Source organism: Notamacropus eugenii, chromosome 1, assembly GCF_028372415.1.
Source record: "Notamacropus eugenii isolate mMacEug1 chromosome 1, mMacEug1.pri_v2, whole genome shotgun sequence".
In the NCBI taxonomy this organism is placed as follows: Eukaryota; Metazoa; Chordata; class Mammalia; order Diprotodontia; family Macropodidae; genus Notamacropus; species Notamacropus eugenii.
In genome coordinates, this window is record NC_092872.1 from 350,299,903 (window position 1) to 350,320,107 (window position 20,205).

Here is a 20,205-nt window from a genome sequence, read left to right on the forward strand (position 1 = left end):
CTTATAATCTGAAACATGACGTTGTCAGTGACCGAATAAAAAAATGTTATTGTGTATCAAACATTGTCAGACTAAATAAAAAAAGAAATGTTATTGTGTATCCTCACTAAATGTTAATACAAATTATTTTTCTCACAAAGTCTTAGGATGCATAGCATAATGGTTAGAGAGTACTTCAGTCTGGAAGGTCAGGGTTCAAATTCTGCTACATAACAACAGTGCAACTGTGGTCAAGTCACTTATCTCAGCCTGCTCTTTAAGATTGTAAGCTACAAATGAGTTGTTGATCAACACTGCTAGAGGGATTTTCACTCTGGGACTTGTATGCAGTGATGAAATTATAGATCTGGTTCATTTAAAAACAAAATAAAGTAACCTGCAACCATTATAGAAAGCTTAAGATAGTGTTTAGGGTTTATCTCTTTTGCTTTTATCTCAAAGCACTTAAAATAGGTACTTTGGAATTGGTATCAGTGAGAAATACTTTGAGTACCATTTTTTTATACATTGTATTCATAATTCTTATTTGCTCTTCCGAAATGCACTTCGTTGAAATTTTTAACTGATTTTGAGGTTTAAGTCCAAGTATAGTTTGTTCTTCTTTATCTAAAAGGGATACTACTATTTTTCTGGTGTGGCTATGTCTTTAAAGTGAAGCCATGTGGGAACTGCATGTAAAAATAATGCTTTCTAAGCTTCAACTTCAGAATGGTGGAAAAGGACAGCCAACTTTCTAGAGATTGTTAAGCATGAAAACAACATAATTTTTATATGTATAAAAAAGTCAAACTATTTAAATTTTCATAAAAGGAAAGTAAATATTACTAATGTTAATGTTTTATTGAACTATCCTTTTGGAATTCATTAAAAGGCCTTTATGGTTATTTTGTTGTGGTGTACAAAGGTGACTGGGCTCACTTAAGAGGTATGCTAGCGGATTCCAAGTTTTGGCAAATCTTAACAATCTGGCCAGGCAGCAGACTATTTTTTTTCTATTGTTACTTTAAATAGTATTTTATTCCCCCCCCCCCACAATTACAAATACAAGGACATGTTTTGCATTCATTTTTATAAGATCTTGAATTCTAAATTTTTCTCCCTCCCCTTCCTTCTGAAAGTTTGATATAGTTTATATATGCTATCATGTAAAACATATTTCCATATTCATCACAGTTGTGGAAGGAGAGACAGATCAAAAGTAAAAAAAAAAAACCATTAGAATAAAGTAAAAAAATATATTTTGATCTGCATTCAGAGGCCATCAGTTCTTTATCTGCGTGTAGATAGCATTTTCCTTCATGAGTCCTTTGTACTAATCTTGGATCATTGTGTTGCTGAGAAAAACTGAGTCATTCATAGCTGATCATCACGAGAGGTTGCTGATACAATATACAGTGTTTTCCTGGTTCTGCTCATTTCACTTTGCATCAGTTTGTACAAGTCTTTCTAGGTTTTCCTTTACTCTGTGTGTGTCTCTCTGCTTCACATGTGTTTCTGGTAAGCAGCCTGTTGTAGGATACTGGTTTTTGATCGACTCTGCTCTCTGCTTCTGTTTTATGGGAGAGTTCATCCCATTCACATTCACTGTTATGATTACTCTCTGTGTATTTCCCTTCATCTTATTCTTCCTCCTGTTTGTCCTCTCCTCTTTTCCCACTTCACTAATGTTTTGCTTCTATCTACCACCTCCCCTGATATGCCCTCCTTTCTATCCGTCCTCACCTCACCTTTACTTAATCTCCTCACCTTCTATTTCCCTGTCGTGTGAAATAGATTTCTATCTTCATCTGATTGTGCATACTATTCCTTTTTGAGCCAGTACTGTTGAGATTAAGGTTCAAGTTGTTGCCTCGCCCCCATCTTTCCCTCTACTGTAATAGGTCTTTCTAGCCTCTTTATTTGAGATAATTTACTCCATCCTACCTCTCTCTTCTGTACCCATTTTACTCCTCTTTCTCATCCCTTATTTTTTAATTTCATTCCTAAATGGAGTTTATACCCATACCCTCTATGTTTATTCCTTTTATCTGTACTGTTAGTGATATAATTTTTAACGGTTACAAGTATCATCTTCCCATATAGGTATGTAAACAATTAGCTCTATTAAATCCTTTCTGTTTTCCCTTTTTTGCTGTTTATGCCTCTCTTGGGTCTTGATATTGGAAGTCAGATTTTTTATTTAGTTTTGGTCTTCTCCTTATGAAGGATTGAAAGCCTTCTATTTCATTGAATGACCATTTTTCCCCCTTGATGTTATTGTGCTTAATTTTTCCAGGTAAGTGATTCTTGGTTGTAGTCCTAGTTGCTTTGCCCTCAGGGAGTATCATGTTCCATGACCTCTGATCCTTTAATGTTGCAGCTGCCAGGTCCTGTGTGATACTGATTGTGACTCCCCAATATTTGAATTATTTTCTTTCTGCTCATTTGCAGTAATTTTTTCTTCACCTGATAGTTCTGAAATTTGGCTATAATGTTCCTTGGGGTTTTTATTTTGTGGTCTCTGTCCTGAGGTGATTTGGTGGATTCTTTCAGTGCGTTTTCTGCCCTCTAGTTACAGGACATCCGGGCAGTTTTCCTTGATAATTTCTTGAAAGATGCTGTTCAGTTCATCTTTTGATTGTGGCTTTCAGGTTTTCAGTGATTCTGATGTTATCTTTCCTGGATCTATTTTCCAGGCCATTTGTTTTTCCCATGAGGTATTTTGCATTTTCTTCCATTTTTTCATGCTTTTAAATTTGATTAATTCATGATGTCTTAGAGTCATTAGCTTCCACTTTCCCAATTTTATCTTTTTAAGGTGTTGTTTTCCTAAATTAGCTTTTGTACTTTTCCATTTGGCCAATTATACTCTTTAAGGAATTGTTTTCTTCAGTGAATTTTTGTACCTCCTTTTCCATCTGGTCGATTCTGCTTTTTAAATAGTTTTCCAAGCTGTTGGTCTTTTTTCATAATTCTCTTGTCCTGCTCTCATTTCTTTCCCCCATTTTTCTTCTATCTCTCTTATATGATTATTAAGCTCCTTTTTGAGCTCTTTCATGAGTTCTTTCTGGGCTTGGGATGACTTCCCATATTTTGTTGGGATTTTGCCCATATGTGTTTTGACATTATTGTCCTCTTCTGAGTTTATGTCTTGGTCTTCCCTGTCACCATAATAACTTTCTATGGTCAGATTCTTTGTTGTTTTCCACTCATCCCTTCCCCCTTTTGGGGGCCTTTTTTCTTTCCTTTGAACTTGAATTTTGCTCCCAGAGTGGAAGGAACACAGCACTGTCTCTGGCTTCTTGTGCTAGTAGCTGCAGACCCTGGTTGTTTACCTGTTGCTTTGTTGATCTTGCAAACTGAGCACTGAGGCTTAGGATCTCCCACTAGTTTGCTGAGGTGGGGCTTGCTGGGGTGTTTCCTGTCCTAAAATACGCTCCCCTTTTACCTGAGTGAGATCAACCTTTCTTGGTGATCCTCCAAGTCACCTGGGCTAAAAGACCATCCTTCCCCTTCTCTCTTCTGGCTCCATTGTTCCAGGATTTGTTCTGGGATGCTGTTTTATGGTTGGTTGGTCAGTTGGTGGTGATTATGGGAGATATGTAGTAATTTACTGCTAACCCTACTGCCGTCTTGGCTTTCTGAAGTCCCTCTCAACAGACTCGATTTTTGTCCTCTGTGTGTTAGTCAGGCTAAGTTTGGGGAGGCCTATTACCATATTAGTCACAGGATGGTGAATTTTTCTGCCATAGCAGCACATAAAGATCATCTCATCTGCTAAGGTATATATTGACAAAATCATAGTTCCTTCATTATGGAAGTGTAACGAGTACTTATTAAGTCTGCTCTGCCAGGCACTGTACTAGGCTTTGAGGGTACAAAGACAAAAACAAAACAGCACAGCTCTTGTTTTCAAGGAACTTATATTCAGTTTTGCCAGATACAAGATGTCAATTGTGCTTGGAACTTCTATTGAGGATTTTTCTCTACCCATACTGATTGGTACCTGACTTGAAATTTATAATCTTAGAAGGTTGTTTGGGGAGCACTGAGAGGTTAATAAGTGACCTGCAGCCACTGTGTGTCAAGGTGTCAGAAGCAGGGCATGTACATATATAAATATATACAAAATAAATACTAGATCTATGAAGAGGAGGTGCTAACATGGGTCCAGAGTCAGAAAAGTCCTTATGTAAGAGGTGGAATTTGAGCTGAGATTTGTAGAATGCTAGGGGTTCTAACACCAGGCCCAGCACTTTATCCAATGCATCATTTAGTACATCTATCTAGGTAGACCACTCAACTCCTTCTGGCTCCAGCAAAACTCTGAAATTCACACTAGACTAATAGTCAAAAAATTCAGTGAGAAACTATAAGTGACTTTTTCCACTGAAGACCTGCATAAAAAGTTAGCTGCTAGTCCCTGAACTGTATGAAGGGGAAAACAAAGTCATACTAGCCCACAAGGTAGCCTCCCACCATGACTAAAAAAGAGCAGGAAAGATATGTAACCTGTAAGACTGTCTTCTAAGTCAGTAAGAGCATAAGGTTCTTCCAAGAAAATTGAAGGGTGGTCAGAAAGCCCCAGAGTGGGTACCTTGAATGCTTAGGAGCCACAGTAGGAAGTAAAGAGCACAGCACAGACCTAAGATTAGGATAGGCCAAGTTGAAGGGGCTCTGAGGTATCTTTTCTCCAGGATGTCAGAAAGGCACTTGAAGATCCAGTTTTGAACCAAGAAGATCTGGTGACCTAACACTGAAAGGTATAGTTCATTGTAGGAAACTCAGGTGAATTAGAGAGAGTCACCAAGCAGGTCTGAATTTTCTACTTGAAATACTGCAACAAGGGATAGAGTCTGATTCTGGCACAAAAGCCCAGTGTAGGAGCTAAAGATGAGAATATCAAAGAAAACACTGACCACTACAAAAAATTATTGCAAATCTAAAGATTTCTAAAGGAGTAAGTAACTGTAAAAATTGCATGTAGAGACTAAGGAAAAAAAATTGACTTTCCACAAGGACTGTGTAAATTCTTCAAATAAATGAAATAAGAGATGAAATAAAAATTCTTTCTTGATGAAAGAATTGGAGAATAAATAGCTTACAAGAGGTAGTGGTAAACTGTATCCATGTAACAAAAGCCCCTGAAAACTAGATTAAATCAGTGACTCTCTGAGACAGCAAGAGATATTACAACAAAATCAAAACATTGTGATATGTGATAGCAAAAACAACTATCCTGGAATGTTGGTCAAGGAGATAATGTTGGTCCAGGAGATAAATTTTTTCAAAAAATCGCTGGACTCCCTGACAACCATAGGGGAAAAAAAGTCCTGGACACTATTTTCAGAAAACATAAATGAAAATTGTCTCTATTAGAATCAGAGGGAAGAGTGAAGTTAGAAAGTTGACAAATGCTTATTAGGTTCCTACTGTTCATCTACTGTATTAATTCCTACTGTATTAAGCTGGGAGTGGGGAGGTAAAAAGAAAGGCAAAAAGAAGTTCCTGCCCTCAAGGAGCTCACAGTGTAATAAAAACAAATGTTGCAAACAAGACATATACAGGATAAACTGCAGATAATCATAAAGGAAAGGCACCAGCATTAAGGAGATTGGAAAGAATTTTTGTAGAAGGTGGAATTTTACCTGGGATTTGAAGAAGGAAAGAAAGGTGGAGAGGAAGAGGGAGAGAATTTCTGTCATGGGGACAGCCAATGAAAATGCCTAGATATTAGTGTCTTGTTTAAAGAACAGAAGGTCAGTGTTACTGTATGTAGAGGAGAGAGGGGAAGTGGTTTATAATATGTAAGAAGTTTGGAAAGGTAGGAAGGAGCCAGGTGATGAAGGGCTTTAAATGTCAAACAGAAGACTATTTAATTCTGGAAATTATAGGACACTACTTGAATTTGTTAAATTGGGGAAAGAGAGCATGACTTGATCAGACCTGAGCTTTAGGATGATTAATTTGACAACTGAATGGAGGATGGACTGGAGTGAGGAAAGACTTGAGGCAGGGAGACCAACTAGAAGGCTTTTGTAATACTTTAGGTATGACTTGATATGGTCCTCTGCACCAGGATAGTGATAGTGTCAGAAAGACGGTAATTTATTCAAGAGATATTGATAGGAATCAGCAACAGGTTGGTTATGGGGGTGAGAGAATGAGGAGTAAAGGAAAATACTTAGACTGGTGATGATGGTACCCTAAACAGTAATAGGAAAGAATTCACTGATTGTTTTCTGAAAGAAACCACAAAAGGGAAAGTCCCAAAGGAAAAGATACATTCAGAAAGACCTAGTTGCAAGAACCATAATCAAGATTACAGGAGACCTATCAGTTTCTGCCATAAATAAGAGATCTTGGAGGACAATATTCCAAAAGGCAAAATAAGACAGTCTTATACCCAAGAATAACTTACCTTGCAAAGCTGAGCATCATCCTATGGGGGGGAGGGGAGAGAATGGGTTTTTAATGGCGTAGAGAACTTTCAAGCATTTCTAATGAAAAGACCAAAGTTGAGTAGGAACTTTGAAATATTAACAGAAGAGGTGAGAAAAACCTGCAGTGAATTTATTTCATCAGGTGGATGGAGCTACGTAATGATGTAACCCTATTAGAATATGCTAATATATTCCAACAAAATATATTAGGGAGAAAAGAAACAAGTGTCTAGTCAGAACAGTTAATTTCTTCAAAGGGTAGTAAGGAAGTTAAATAAGAAAAATAGAAACCCTGTGGGTGGATTGATTTTTTTCCCCCCTCTTCAAAGCCACTGTTCCTATGTCTCTTACATTTTCTCTGTTGATTTCTTTTATATCTATATTGTCTTCATTCTAATTTATCTGTCCCTTATCTTTATACCCCCCATTCTTCTCTTTCCCCCTCACTCTTGTGCCTCTTTATTTACTTTTACTCACCTCCTTCCTCTGTACCAGCAGACCTATTAGGTATTCAACCAACCAATCAATCAGTGAACAAACATTTATTCAGGGCCTGACCAGGTTCTGTGCTGGGTACTGGGGATATATATTCAAAGAGCCCAAGTGACCTTCTGTGAACTTAATGCGGCCTTTTGGTGCCTTGGGATACTGATCACAGAATTTAGAGCCCGAAAAGACTTTGTGAATCATTTTGTCTGACCTCTTGTGAGAAAATTGAGGCCTAGAGAGCTTAAATGTCTTGTCCAAGGTACCACAAGGTACCACATGACATCTTTTGTCATTCACATGGAGTGAATGTTAGTGAAGTCAGTGAATTTTCTTTTGCATTTGGCCCCTTGTTTGTTTGGAAACAGAAATCTGGCTTGTATCTACCAGAGGAGAAACCCTTGGACTCCCAGCCTTCTTTTTACCATTTTGTGGATAAAACCTCCATATACTGGTCAGTTTACTTGACCAGTAACTATTATACAATTATCACTTTATAACTTTGTAAACTGTTAACACTCACTAGTAGAATAGTGATGAGATTCTGTTGAGACAGGTGGTATAATGAAACCCTTTTCAGTACTTTTACTATCTGTGTAAGCTTGGAATGTTCTAGAATGATTGAATTCTACACTTAGAGACAGAAGGAATATTAGAGGCCACCTAACCCCTATGATGAGGAAACAGAAGCACAGACAGATTAAATGACTTGCTCTGGGTTATACAGCTAGTGTCTGAAGGAGGATTTTTAAACGCCTGTTTCCACTTTCATCATTCTGTCCACTATGCCAGCCTTAATTTCCTCATGTAAGGTTAAAGCCAAGTAGATTAAGCATCCACTTTGTTTCTTGCCTTTTACTACAAAAAGTATTGTATTTTATGTATTATGTATTTTGTATGTTTTACGTATTTTGATGTTTTGGAGGGCTTCTCTTTTTAATCATTAACCATCCTTATTCATCCTTTGAGAGCATCATTGTTGAAGGACAGCTACTAGCTAGTCCTTTCATGTATTTGTCATACACTTGACTACAGAAGGAACACTGTATGGCATCTCATCTTAACAGTAATTCAAACTAGATTCTATTACAATAAACGATCTATCCTTATTGTAGTAGATTTTATCTTTTATTGGATAAATAAAAAGGTTTGGGGATCTTTTTCTACATAGAGGTACTATGGGGCTGTTTCAGCTAAATAACAACTTGGAAATTGATATATTTATAAATGTTTTCCCCCCACAGTGCTAAATAAATAAAAACTAATTGTTGTAATCAGCCAAACTTTTTTTACGTAGAGTTATTATTTTCAGACATGCTGGTTTAAGCTTTAATTTTGCATTTTTATTTGTAGCAAAGCCATTTACACAACTGGTGAAGGAAATGCAGCTTCATCGAGATGACTTTGAAATAATTAAAGTAATTGGAAGAGGTGCATTTGGTGAGGTAAGGTAAAATTTAATTTTAAAGTTAAAGTTCAGTGTTTTTAAAATTAAGTATCTCCATTTGGGTTTTTTCCCCTTGGTGGGGGGGAAATAGATTTGATACAGTGTGTGTTTGTCCTTCATTGCTGAAGAAGACCATGCCCTCAGAGATATGATGACAAGACTTGCACTTGACCTTGTTTTGAGTGAGGGAGGGCTGTGCAGGTCACCAGCCTCACTTCTCCTCCAGAGCCATCTGAATCCAGTGACCAGATATTCATCAGGATGACTGGAGATGACCCAGGATGAGGCAGTTGGGGTTAAGTGATTTGTCCAAGGTCACACAGCTAGTGAGTGTCAAGTGTCTGAGGTGAGATTTGAACTCGGGTCCTCCTGACTCCTGCTCTGATGCTCTATCCACTGTACCACCTAACTGCCCTATTTGATACAGTAATTGGAACTTGAATAGTAATATTGTCTTTACAAAACTACTAACTCAGGAAACAGGTCATGGTTAGGTTTTCAGTTGGGGATAGCTAAACGGTAGAGTAAAGACTAGAAAAATAACAGTGCTATGTCTGCCTGATGACTAGGGAATGTATGAAAAGACAACTTTTCCCCAAATCTTTAAGTAATAATTATTTTGTACTAATAGATTTAGTGCTGTCTAACCCTAATTAATCTGGAGAACTTTTCATCTCTGTTATACTAGGATTTTTAAGCAATAAAACATTTTGCTAATTTGTAGTTGTCTTCATTTCACTGACAGTACACTGCACTATATATTGTATAATTTATACAAAATAAATATAAAAATAAATTTTGTGATGACAGCTAGTTAGAAAGCAGAATATGTATCAAATGAATGTATTTGGTAGAATGCCAACTACTTGAGGATTAGTGCTGTTTATTTTTGTCTTTGTATCCTTACTTCCTAGAGTAATACCTTGCATTTAATAAGCACTTAATAGATGCTTGTTGAATTGAGTTTCAGAGAAGTTATGATTAAGGATCACAGGAGTTGGAAAACATCTTAGAACTCATCTAGTCAAATCCCCTCAAAACTTCTGCAACATAGTAACCTTCAGGATAAGAAATTGTGCTTCAGATATAGAATAGCATAAGTTCATTCCATCAGATAAGGCAGGAACAGTGCTCAAGGTAAAAAACAAAAAACTCATTAAATAACATTGGAGAATTTAATACATAGAGATTCTTCTCAGTTCCTCACCAACTCACTACACATACCTGGAGTAATGAGTTCTCTCTGTGTCCTCCTTCCCCCTTCTAATAGTAATTCATCCGGAAAACCCTTGCCCCATAAGAAGCAGTAGACACTGACTTTTCCCACATATCTAAAGAAAAGGGAGAACATTCGGAGTTGGAGGTAGAAAACAAAGGCAAAACCAGAGAGGAGAAAAGAGTTTTCATGCTTGAAGGAGAGCTAACGGATAATGCACACAAGACTAGTTCTTTGAACAGGTCCTCACAGCCCCTCAAAACACAAGGAGGATGAGGAATATGTACATAGTTTAGAAGGTCTCTGCAGGAGTACACCAGTGAATGAAGAAGTAAACCATAAACAAGCAGTTGGTAAAATGAGAGTCTGAAAGACTAAATAGCCAAGGCAAAACACCCAAATAAAACCTTAACTTAAAGCAGATAAGCTGTTTTCATGGAAACGTAAGGGAAAAAGGAGCAAAATGTAAAGATAAGCCAGAACACTATGAACCAGTAGTTTACTTTAAAAGAAAATGTCCCAAAATTCCTTGATCAAAAGAAGACTTCTGCAAACACCCTAGAGATCACTGAGAAATAGTAAGAAACAAAGAATAATTTGAAAGACAAGTGAATAGCTCTGAGAGAGAATAAAAGATATATAAATGGAAAACAATCAGCAAAAGATAGTTTTAAAAAAGAACACATGAATGCTGTACAAACCATGAAGACTGACCTTGTAGGCAGAATGATGGAAATAATATAAATCTCTCAGAAGATTTTCACTTGAAGGAAAAAAAACATGAAAACTCCCTAGAACTTTTGAATACAGACAATGTGGCTTTGATTGTTTAGACCTGCAGGTTACTGCCAGAGAAAATCCTCATAATTGTAGGTAGTAATAAATGTTAAAAATTTCAAGAATAAAAATTTGGAGAAAAACTTTAACATGTATGGTGTACACCAGTTTGAATAGCCAAGGATTACTCCTCAGAAAGGATGAAATATTAAAAAAGCTTAAAATGCAACCCAAAATAATGTATTCTACCATGCTGACCCTAGTCATCAATGAAAAAAGATGAACCTTTAACAATAAATTTATTTAAGAAATTACCTCAAAATAAACCAAGTAAACTGAGGTGGACAGAATACGTGACCTTCAACTCCACAAAGAACAGAAACAAGGAAGGTAAATAAAGTATAATTATCAGGAAAAGACTATTTAATGAAATCAATCATCTAATGTTACTATTTTAAAACAAAAAAAGTTGAAGAATAAACAAAAAATGAAGAGGTATCGTCATAAGACAAAGAATCTAGGAGGTTAAAGATGTTAGGGAGACTTAATTAAAAGAAGAGAAGCAAGAAAGACTGAATTAATACTCTATGAAATAAATCTTTTGATTCTCTATAAGTGAATCAGTGTCTTTTGTACTAATAGGTAGAGGTGGAGATTGTGATGAGCTAAATAGTTATTCTTCCCTTCACCTCCTCTAAGTGAAAACAAAGGGATAGTAATTTTTTTAGTCTCAACAGAAGTGGTAGGTGTTCTCAAAGAGGATAAACAGCAGTAGACATGAGGAACTTTTCTGAGGGAAAAATATTAGAAAGGATACTACAGATAGAATCCTATGGGGAGATGGGGTTGGAGGGGGCAGTGTATGTCTTTGGTAAGGGATGGACCATGTGTTAGTTTCATCTGATGGGAATTTGTTCCTTAGGAGACTGCTCTCTTGGAAAAAAGATGAAATCTTCCAGTAGTGTATTTTACCGTAGGAGAGATGTTTGACTCCCCAGAGCAGTAGAAGGGAATAGAGCCAGAGTTACACCCTGGCATTAGGAATGATAAATGATTGTGGTCTAAGGGAGAAGTGGGTCTAGGCCTCATGATTTGGTAGGACACAGTAACTTCTACTGCGTGATACAGCTTCTATTTGACATTGCTTCCTTCATGAATAAATTTCCCCCCCTGAATTTCACAAGAACCAAAAAAAAAAAAAGTTGAACATTTTCATATAGAGTATAAAACAGAAAGGAGGATTGTATATGAAATTGTCTCACTATTATGTGAAACTTGTTTTTAAAAATATATCATAAATGAAGTAATTTTTTGAGTGATGCACAGCAGAATAAGGATTGTGTTAAGATTGACAAATGCAGAGGTAGGGAAATTGAATAGAAAAGTAAGCACTCCAGAAACTCCTTCATGAGGGACACAGAATAAAGAAGGTACTAGTGAGGGTATATGAATTAGAGGACAGAATTCAGAATCAGTTAGAAGGGAAGAGAAAGGAAAAGGAAAATTTGGAAATGGATGCTGAAAAATAAGGTTATACTAGGAGGGGAGGAAGGGGAAGATTTTGAATCACATGCTTTAGCTGGGCAGGGAAAGAGAAGGGTCGTGGTGAACCTGTACAGATTAAGAGAATTTACAAATATTTGAGTAAAGTCGATGGATTTAGAATAGGACAAGTATAAAGGAGAGAATTAGTGTCTATGAGAATAGCATCAAAGTAATTTTCCTGGGGGCGGAGCCAAGATGGTGGAGTAGAAAGACGCACATACACATAGCTCTGAATCCACAACCCATAGAACATCTACAAAAAAGTAACTCACGGCGAATTCTGCACCCAGAGGCCACAGAACATTGGAGTGAGGGAGATTTCTGTTCCAGAGAGACCTGCAAACCTCTCACAAAAGGTCCTTCGCTCCATGGACTGGGTGCCGGGACTGGGAGCTGAGTACAGCCCTGCCACAGCCGCGGCACCGAGAGGAAAAGATCCGAGCGGGCTTCAGGGATGGAATCTCCAGCGGCCACACGGGTCCCTCCACCCACAGGTGACAGGGGTCGGTGAGAGAGTCTCTTTGGCGGGTCGAGAGGGGAGTGGGTTGCCCCCATAACTCAGGCCCCCTTGGGAGGCAACAGCAGAGGCGGGAGCAGACCAGGGCTCCTCAAGCAGGCAGGAGCCTGGATCCATTGTTGAAGGTCTCTGCATAAACCCCCTGAGGGAACTGAGCCTGTGAGGCGGCCCTGCCCCTACCTGAGCACCTGAACTTAATCTCACACTGAATAGCAGCCCTGCCCCCACCCAAAGCACTGAGGCTGGGAAGCAGCATTTGATTCTCAGACCCCAAGCGTGGGCTGGGAGGATCTGGAGGCGAGGTGGGTGTGAGGAGAATATTCAGAGCTCAAGTCACTGGCTGGGGAGAATGCCCAGAAAAGGGAAAAAAACCAAGACTATTGAGGGTTACTTTCTTGGTGAGCAGGTTTCTCCTCCCCTCCCTTCTGATGAGGAAGAGTGGTGCTCACCATCAGGGGAAGACACGGAAGTCAGTGCTTCTACATCCCAGCCCACTCAATGGGATCAGTTCTGGGAAAAGGTCTTAAAGAGCCCAAACAATTTTCAAAATCATAGTAGAGAGGTAGAGGAAAAACTGGGAAGAGTAATAAAAGACTTGCAAGCAAAGTTTGAACAACAGATCAGCACCCTGCTAAAGGAGACCCAAAAACATGCTGAAGAAAATAACACCCTGAAAAATAGGCTAACTCAATTGGCAAAGGAGGTTCAAGAAGCCAGTGAGGAGAAGAATGCTTTCAAAAGCAGAATTAGCCAGATGGAAAAGGAGATTCAAAAGCTCACTGAAGAAAATAATTCTTTCAAAATTAGAATGGAACAGGTGGAGGCTAATGACTTTATGAGAAACCAAGAAATCACAAAACAAAACCAAAAGAATGAAAAAATGGAAGATCATGTGAAATATCTCATTGGAAAAACAACTGACCTGAAAAATAGATCCAGGAGAGACAATTTAAAAATTATGGGCCTACCTGAAAGCCAGGATCAAAAAAAGAGCCTAGACATCATCTTTCATGAAATTATCAAGGAAAACTGCCCTGAGATTCTAGAACCAGAGGGCAAAATAAGTATTCAAGGAATCCACAGATCACCGCCTGTAAGAGATCCAAAAAGAGAAACTCCTAGGAACATTGTGGCCAAATTCCAGAGTTCCCAGATCAAGGAGAAAATATTGCAAGCAGCTAGAAAGAAACAATTCAAGTATTGTGGAAATGCAATCAGGATAACACAAGATCTAGCAGCTTCCACATTAAGGGATCTAAGGGCGTGGAATAGGATATTCCAGAAGTCAAAGGAACTAGGACTAAATCCAAGAATCACCTACCCAGCAAAACTGAATATAATACTTCAGGGGAAAAATTGGTCTTTCAATGAAATAGAGGACTTTCAAGCATTCTTGATGAAACGACCAGAGCTGAAAAGAAAATTTCACTTTCAAACACAAGAATGAAGAGAAGCATGAAAAAGTAAATAGCAAAGAGAAGTCATAAGGGACTTTACAAAAGTTGAACTGTTTACATTCCTACATGGAAAGACAATATTTGTAACTCTTGAAACTATTCAGCATCTGGGTACAGGGTGAGATAACACACACACACATGCACACACACATGTACACACATAGAGACAGAGTGCACAGAGTGAACTGAAGAGGAGGGGATCATATCTTAAAAAAAAAATGAAATCAAGCAGTGAGAGAGAAATATATTGGGAGGAGAAAGGGAGAAATGGAATGGGGCAAATTATCTCTCATAAAAGAGGCAAGCAAAAGACTTTTTAGTGAAGGGAAAAAGAGGGGAGGTGAGAGAAAAACATGAAGTTTACTCTCATCACATTCCACTAAAGGAAGGAATAAAATGCACACTCATTTTGGTATGAAAACCTATCTTACAATACAGGAAAGTGGGGGATAAGGGGATAAGCAGTGTGGGGGGGATGATGGAAGGGAGGGCATGGGGAGGAGGGAGCAATTTGAGGTCAACACTCATGGGGAGGGTCAGGATCAAAAGAGAGAACAGAAGTAATGGGGGACAGGATAGGATGGAGGGAAATATAATTAGTTCTTACACAACACTACTATTGTGGAAGTCATTTGCAAAACTACACAGATCTGGCCTATATTGAATTGCTTGCCTTCCAAAGGGAAGGGGTGGGGAGGGAGGGAGGGCAGATTGGCAGACAGGGGCAATTAGAACGCTTGGTGTTTTGGGGTGGGGGGAGGGGACAAAAGGGGAGAAAATGTGGAACCCAAAATTTTGTGAAAATGAATATTAAAAGTTAAATAAATTTAAAAAAAAAACAAAGTAGTTTTCCTAAAGTGGTGGTATAAAGCATACTGGTCCAAGCATGTCATTCTCATACTCAGTGAACCCAGTATTTCTTTTACCTCTGTGATCAAATACAAAATCCTCTGATGTTCAGAGTTCTTCATAACCTTATGCCCCCTCCCCTTACCCTACTTTCTTACGAAATACTCTCTTTTTAAAAAAATTTTATTTATTTTTAGTTTACAGCATTCAGTTCCATAAGCTTTTGAGTTGCACATTTTCTCCCTCTTCTTGCCCCCTTCCCAAGATGGCATGCAGTGTGATATAGGCTCTATGTATACATTCACATTAAACATTAATTAACATTCACATTAAATTTTCACATTAGTCTTGTTGCTAAGAAGAATTATAACCAATGGAGTGAACCATGAGAAACAAGAAACAAAAAACAAAAAAGAGGGAGAACAAATAGTATGCTTTGATCTGCACTGAGATGCCATAGTTCTTTCTCTGGATATGGATAGCATTTTCCGTTATGAGCCTTTTGGAGTTGTCTTAGAACCTTGCATTGCTGAGAGGAGCCAAGTGTATCAAAGTTAGTTATCTGTACAATGTGTCTGTAACTTACATAGTACTATTTGATCCAATGACACTGGCCTCCTTACTGTCCCATGAACAAGAAGCTGCATCTTTCAGCTCAAGACATTTTCTCTGGTTGCCCCTGCATGCAACATTCTGCATGTTCTCCTCTCCTTCCTCATCTCTGCCTTGTGGCTACTCTGGCTTTCTTTAAGTTCCAGCTAAAACCCTACAGGATTTTACAGGAAGCCTTTTCCCAATCCCTCTTAATCCTAGTGCCTTCCCTCTTTTAATTATTTCCTATTCTGCATATTAACCTGTTTGTACCTTTTTGTTTACTTATTGTCTCTCTGATTAGATTGTGAGCTCCTGTCTTTTGCCTCTTTTTATATCCCTAGAGCTTAGCAACACTGCCTAGTACATATTAGGCATTTAATAACTACTTATTGACTGAGCATAAACAAAATTTACATTATGTACCACCTAGGGGCAAAATGTCTACTTAAAAGAAGACGGATGTGGCAGTCCGTGGAAAGTAAGTAAAAGTAGGAAAAGGGAAGCCTAACAGTCATAACCCTAAATGTAAATGGGTTAAAATACAGTTTCATGAAAACAAAATTGAGACAGAATGTGTAAATCAGCAGTTTGTTGTATAAGGGGTACACATCTCAAAACATACAGAATCAATATTAGAGGCTAACTGGAGAACTTAGAGCTAAAGAACTTAGATTTCTTCTGACCTGGAATATTAAATCCATGTTTCTCATTGTCACATGCTACCTTTCCAAAGATTTCATGTGTATGGTTACAGAAAATTGTAAATAAATGTAAAAAAGCAGTAATATTAAAGGCAGTCCTTTAAAGTTCGTGAGACAAAAATTGTACTAGAGACATAACTAAATGGAGACTTAATAATGACATCATGAATAATGAATGAACCAAAGAATAAATCATAAATAAAATGCTCATGTAAAAGCGAAAAACAGTAAGACAATATAATGAAATTTCTGGGATACAGCTAAAGCTGTTTGTCAGAGGAAAAATACTGTCTCTGAAAATGTAACATTTACAAAATAAAGAGCATTAATGGCATGTATTGTTTAAAAAAATAGAAAAGTGAAATCCAAAGTAAACAGAGGGGGAATTCTTGAAAATCAGAGGAATCAAAGGAAAAGGAGAAAACTACAGAAGTTATATTTCTGAAAGCTGGTTTTTTATTTTTGTGTTATTTTTTTTTTATTATTTTATTTGTTTTCAGTGTTCTACAATCACTTCCATATGTCTTAGATTTTTTCCCCTGCTTTCCCCTCCTTCCTCCTTGAGACGGCATACAATTTTATGTGGGTTCTACACATACATTCCCCTATTAAATATGTTTTCACCTTAGTTTTGTTGCATAGAAGAATAAAAATGAATGAGAGAAAGCATAAAACAAACCAAAACATAATACAAAAGAAAATGATCTGCTTCATTCTGCGATTGAATTCCATGCCATTATGAATTTTTTAAATCTTTGCATTGCAATGAAGTACTGAGTCTACGAAAAAAATTCTTTGCACACTGTGATTGTTGCTGTGTACAAAGTTCTCCTGGTTCTGCTCCTTTTGCTCAGCATCAGTTCATATAAGTCTTTCCAGGCCTCGCCGAAGTCTTCCTGTTCATCATTTCTAATAACACAATAGTATTCTATTACATTCATATACTATAATTTATTCAGCCATTTCCCAACTTACGGGCATCCCCTTGGTTTCCAGTTTTTGGCCACCACAAAGAGAGCTGCTATAAATATTTTTGGATATATGGGACCCTTTCCCATTTTTATGATCTCTTGGGGATACAGTCCTAGAAGTGATATTGCTGGGTCAAAGGGTATGCACATTTTTGTGGCCCTTTGGGCATAGTTCCAAATTGCTGTCCAGAATGGTTGAATCAGCTCACAGCTCCACCAACAATGAATTAGTGTTCAGCTCTCCCACATCGTCTCCAACAATTAATCATCTTCCTGTTTTGTCATGTTAGCCAATCTGATAGGTGTGATGTGGTACCTCAGAGTTATTTTGATTTGCATCTCTAATCAATAGTGATTTAGAGCATTTTTCCATACGGTTATAGATAACTTTAGTTTCTTCCTCTGAAAATTCCCTGTTCATATCCTTTGACCATTTGTCAGTTGGGGAATGACTTGTATTCTTGTACATTTGACTCAGTTCTTATATATTTTAGAAATGAGGCCTTTATCACAGACACTAGTTGCAAAAATTCTTTCCCAGTTCTCTGCTGAAAACTGGTTTTTAAAAAAATTATTGGTAAGGCTTTAGATGTTCCTCCCTCTCTCCACCAAAAAAAAGGGGGGGGGGGAAGGAAATTAACTAAATATAAAGAGATGAAGTCCCAACAGAAGAATTTTTTTTATAATTACTAAAATCTACTAGCCACTGAAAATTTAAAAGAAGTAAAAGATGTTTTTTTTTTTTCAGTTGTGTCTGACACTTCCTTACCCCATTTTCTGGGTTTTTTGGCAAAGATACTAAAGTGTTTGCCGTTTCCTTCTCCAGTTCATTTTACAGATAAGGAACTGAAGTAAACAGGGTTAAATTCCTGCTGGGGTCACACAGTTAATTACTAGGTGTCTGTGGCAGGATATGGACCCATGAATGTGAGACTTCCTGATTCCAACCCCAGTGCTCTATCTACTGTGCCACCTACCTGCCCAAATGAAGGAATACCTACAAAGAATATAAAATACCCAAATTAATAGTTCACGAATACAGATCTTAACCCCACCTTAAAAAAAGAAATTAAACATGCCACAAAGGAACTAACAGAGATAAAACTTCTCATCTTGATGGCTTTACAGATGAATTCTATCAAATGTTTCAGGAATATTATCTCTGCCACATTAGTTATTCCCAAATTGAGAAGGAAAACATTCTACTAGAATTCATTTATAGGACAAATATTATCTTGTTATACAAACTAGGGAGGGATAAAACAAAGAAACTGAATTCTAGTTCATTATAACTAGTGATGAGTGCAGTAGTTTTAAATAAAATTCTAGCAAAAAAAGACTACAATAATCTGTCCAAAACAATGATTCACTGTGAACAGATTGGATTAATACTAAGGATGGTTGAACATTAGGAAAACATGTAAGGTAATATATTATATTAAATGCCAAACCACCTCTAACCCATGAGATTACATGAGTAGATGCAGAAAAACCCCCTGAAAACCACATGTATGGCAAAAACCGAAATCTTATGCAAAAATCTTGAGATAAATATATAGAAGGGCCAATTTGCTGATAACAGTGTATTTCTAAAAGCTAGAATTATTTGCTAAGGAGAAAACTAGAATCTTTCCCATTAAGTTTAGGAATAAAACAATACTTGACATAGTTATAGAAATGTTAGGAAAAACAGCAAGGTGAATTAATGGCCTAAACATTTGGCATAGAAGAGGTGAAATTATCCTTCTTTGCACATAATGTGATGTTCTGTTTATCAAATTCTGAAGAATTATCAAAGAAACTAATGAAGAAATAAGTAAATTCTGTAGCAGGACACAAAGTAAATCTGCAGAAGTAGTCAGCATTTCCATACAGAGATTTTAAAAATCCAGGAGCAAAGTAGGGAAATCCAATTTAAAATGCGTAAATATTTGGGAGTCAGTTGCTAAGAATCTCAAGACTTTATTATAAAAATATTATAAAGTACTCTTTAAAGAAAATAAAGAATGATAAATAATTGTACAAGTAATCATTTCTCATGGGTGGACCTAGCAAATATAATCAATATAATGGTACCTGAATTTACAGATTTACTCATATCAGTTGAATAAAAAGTCTAGAATCTCAAGGAAAGTAATGTAAAAAAGTTCTAAACTTCATATTATAAAGCAGTAATTGTGAAAGCCATTTTATACTAGTTTTAAAAATGGAAAATGGATTGGGGGAAAACACTAGATAAGCAAAACTCAGATGCATTCACAATGATCTAATGAAACTACTTATTGGACAAGAACTTAGGAAAATTCAAGAGCAGTAACCATAAAATAAGTATCTTACATCATATGCTACAATAAGCTAAAGGTGTATAGGGATTTTTTAAAGCTAAAGGTCACACTATTAAAAAAAATAGAAGAGTGAAATCAGACACCTTTCACAACTAAAGCTTAGAAGAAAATTCTTAATTAAAGACATAGAAGAAAACATAAAATTGATCATGAAATTGGAAAGCTTTTACACAAACACAGTGCAGCTAGGATAAGATGAGTGACTATTAATTGGAGAAAATATTTCGTTAAGTATTTCTGATATGGTTCTGATATCCTGTGTCTATAGGGAATTAAAATTTGTAAGCCTAAAAGCCACTTCCTTGAGGATACATGGTGAAATGTTATGAACAAATGATTCTGGAAAAAATTGCAAAAAATTCATGTGAAAGATTGCATTAAATCACTAACAATGATAACATGCAAATCAGGGCAATTCCGAGTTTTCTCTTATTGAAGAAAAAATATTAATACCAATGCTGTACTGTGTTTAGACATAAGTCTTCTAGAAAGTTTTATTCACCATTAATCTATAACCAAGCTATTTCTGGCTTGGAGAAAGAGATGTCCAAACTGACATATTTCCCCATGCCCTGCAACATGGTGCTGCTTCTTACAGTTTTAAGTAACATTTTACCATAATCTCAAGGGGAAAAAATTACGTTGTGTAATAATACAGTTCTGGGTAGACTATTTTCCTTGAGGAATCAATGTGTTTCTTCCCAGAGATCTGTATTGACAATTTAAATTAAATTAGAAGTGTTGAGAGTAGCTTGGTGAGTGAAAGAAAGTACTTCCTATGGGTTGCATCTTCCTGTGGGTTCCTATGGGTCTAATCTCCCTTCTGGAGACAGAGTGGAGATTGCCCTTAGGTTAATATCCTGTTAACTTTAGGGGTG

General features: G+C 37.0%; 1 protein-coding gene across 1 annotated transcript in view; it reads left to right on the forward strand.

The window, feature by feature from the left end:
* CDC42BPB (CDC42 binding protein kinase beta) overlaps window positions 1-20,205 on the forward strand; it is a 154,806-nt gene that overhangs the window by 23,870 nt on the left and 110,731 nt on the right. Inside the window, exon 2 of the mRNA XM_072630158.1 lies at window positions 8,262-8,353. Coding sequence (XP_072486259.1) covers window positions 8,262-8,353 — 92 coding nt within the window. The remainder of the gene's footprint in view (window positions 1-8,261; window positions 8,354-20,205) is intronic.